The sequence below is a fragment of the Lepidochelys kempii genome, chromosome 1 (genome assembly GCF_965140265.1).
Source record: "Lepidochelys kempii isolate rLepKem1 chromosome 1, rLepKem1.hap2, whole genome shotgun sequence".
Classification (NCBI taxonomy): domain Eukaryota; kingdom Metazoa; phylum Chordata; order Testudines; family Cheloniidae; genus Lepidochelys; species Lepidochelys kempii.
Window position 1 is genome coordinate 1,676,569 of NC_133256.1, and position 2,383 is coordinate 1,678,951.

Consider the following 2,383-nt stretch of genomic DNA (forward strand, 5'->3'; position numbering starts at 1 on the left):
CTTGCATCAAGGTGGTTTTATTATCTCACTGAAACTGAGGATTTCCATCGTTAAAAGTGGCTTTGCAGTGTGTACAGGGCCACTGTTTTTTCTCCAACAGATATTTTTGGGTGGAAAAACTTGGCAGTGTAGACAAGGCCTAAGGAACAATGATGAATAACGTGTATCCACAATTGTGTTTCCTGCTGGTGTCTATTAAGGTTTCCCAGACCACGATGTGTTGGAGTTACTGACACACTGAGCACCAGAACACATGGAATTGGCATTTGTAGCATCATGTGTTCATAATTCATTTCTCTGAATCATAAAAATGTTGTTTTTCAGTCTGTGAAGGGCGACCAATCTGCTTCACCCATGAGAACAGTCTACAGTTGTGCATATAGTGTCTCATATTCACATTGTCTCTCCATCCAGGCATTTGTACTGCGACCATCACCCTAGAGGCTGGGCACATACGGGAAGTCAGTGGGACATACGATACATGCAGGAGACACCGTTCTGCCTCAGAGTTAGACAACTTCTCCCCTACTCCATGTCAGATTCCAACACAACCCACTTCACCAACCCCTCCACCTTCATCCTGCTGGGCATTCCTGGGCTGGAGGCAGCCCATGTCTGGATCTCCATCCCCTTCTGTGCCATGTATGTCATAGCCGTCTTGGGGAACTTCACCATCCTGGTCATTGTAAAGACAGAGCCAAGCCTCCATGGGCCCATGTACTATTTCCTCTGCATGCTGGCTGTCACTGACCTGGTCCTCTCTACATCCATCTTCCCCAAAATGTTGAGCATCTTCTGGTTCAATTCCAGAGAGATCGATTTCAGTGCCTGCCTCACCCAGATGTACTTCATTCACAGCTTCTCAGCGATGGAGTCTGGGATCTTTGCGGCCATGGCTCTGGATCGCTACGTGGCCATCTGCCATCCCCTGAGACATTCCACCATCCTGACAAACCTCATTGTGGCCAAGATTGGCCTGGCCATGGTGCTACGCAGTGGCATGTTTTCACTGCCCTATCCCTTCCTGGCGAGGCAATGGCCATATTGCAGAACCAACATCATCCCTCAGCACTTATGCTTGCACATGGCCGTGGTGAATCTGGCCTGCACTGACATCCGCATCAGTAGTTACTACGGACTCTTTGTGCAATTCAGTGTGATGGGTCTGGATGGGATTTTTATTGTCGCGTCCTATATCCAGATCCTTAGGGCCATCTTCAGCCTCCCCACAAAGGATGCCCGGATCAAGACTTTTGGGACCTGCAGCTCCCACCTCTTTGTCATTTTAGCCTTTTATGTCCCACGTTTCTTCACCTCCCTCCTGTACCGGTTTGGCCAGAATGTGGCTCTGAATGTCCACGTTCTCATTTCCAGCATTTACCTCTTCATGCCTCCCATGCTAAACCCCATCATCTACGGGGTAAGGACCAAACAGATCTGGGACAGGCTGCTCCGCCTCTTTATTCATGAAGGGCCCTAATGGTTTCTCCTCAGGTTCTGACTCTCAGATTGAGCGACGTGCAGACCTGGCTGGTTATATGGTGCTGGACTCTCTTCTCTGAATCACTGAGTGGACAGTCAAAGCAACATGTAATCCTTTTGTGGCCTTACTGTGCTGTGTGTGAGTGTGAGAAATTGGTCTGTGTACAATTTATTAATTCATAGGGTTTTCAACTTTCTAATTGCTGATAACTGGATCCCTGAGGCCCACTGCCCTGCTCAGCCTGTACCTGCAATGACCTGCCCCACTTCTTCTAAAATGCCCCTCTCCCATCCCAGCTCTTCTCCGAAGGCCCCATCTCTGTTCCTATCTCCTCTTATCCCCAACCCCGTCCACTCCTGATTCATACCCACCTCCCTCCTCACCCCCGCAGCTGGGCTCGCTCTGCTCCGTTGCGGGGACAGAAACTGCTTCAGCCTGACAAGGAGCCTTCAATGAGCTCAGCGAGGACACAATGCTGGGGCCAAGGGGACAGTGAGAAGTGGAGGGGGAAGCCAGGAATCCTTATAAAAGCAGCTGAGGTTGGGAGCAGGTACTCAAAGAATCAATCCTGAAGCACTTACATGACAGGAAAGTGATCAGGAACAGTCATTATGGATTCACCAAGGGAAGGTCATGCCTGACTAATCTAATTGCCTTCTATGATGAGATTACTGGTTCTGTGGATGAAGGGAAAGCAGTGGATGTATTGTTTCTTGACTTTAGCAAAGCTTTTGACACAGTCTCCCACAGTATTCTTGTCAGCAAGTTAAGGAAGTATGTGCTGGATGAATGCACTATAAGGTGGGTAGAAAGTTGGCTAGATTGTCAGGCTCCACGGGTAGTGATCAATGGCTCCATGTCTAATTGGCAGCCGGTGTCAAGTGGAGTGCCCCAGGGGTC

The 2,383-nt window shown here is 49.2% G+C and overlaps 1 protein-coding gene across 1 annotated transcript; it reads left to right on the forward strand.

The window, feature by feature from the left end:
* The first annotated feature begins 481 nt into the window (after positions 1 to 481).
* On the forward strand, positions 482 to 1,480 carry LOC140905021 (olfactory receptor 52R1-like). Its single transcript, XM_073327527.1, has one exon. It carries the CDS (start codon positions 482 to 484, stop codon positions 1,478 to 1,480), a length of 999 nt encoding a protein of 332 aa, XP_073183628.1.
* Positions 1,481 to 2,383: the final 903 nt, after the last annotated feature.

Excerpts from the sequence above, each read along its gene's own strand:
- LOC140905021 (XM_073327527.1), top strand. The coding sequence starts at position 482 with ATGCAGGAGACACCGTTCTGCCTCAGAGTTAGACAACTTCTCCCCTAC.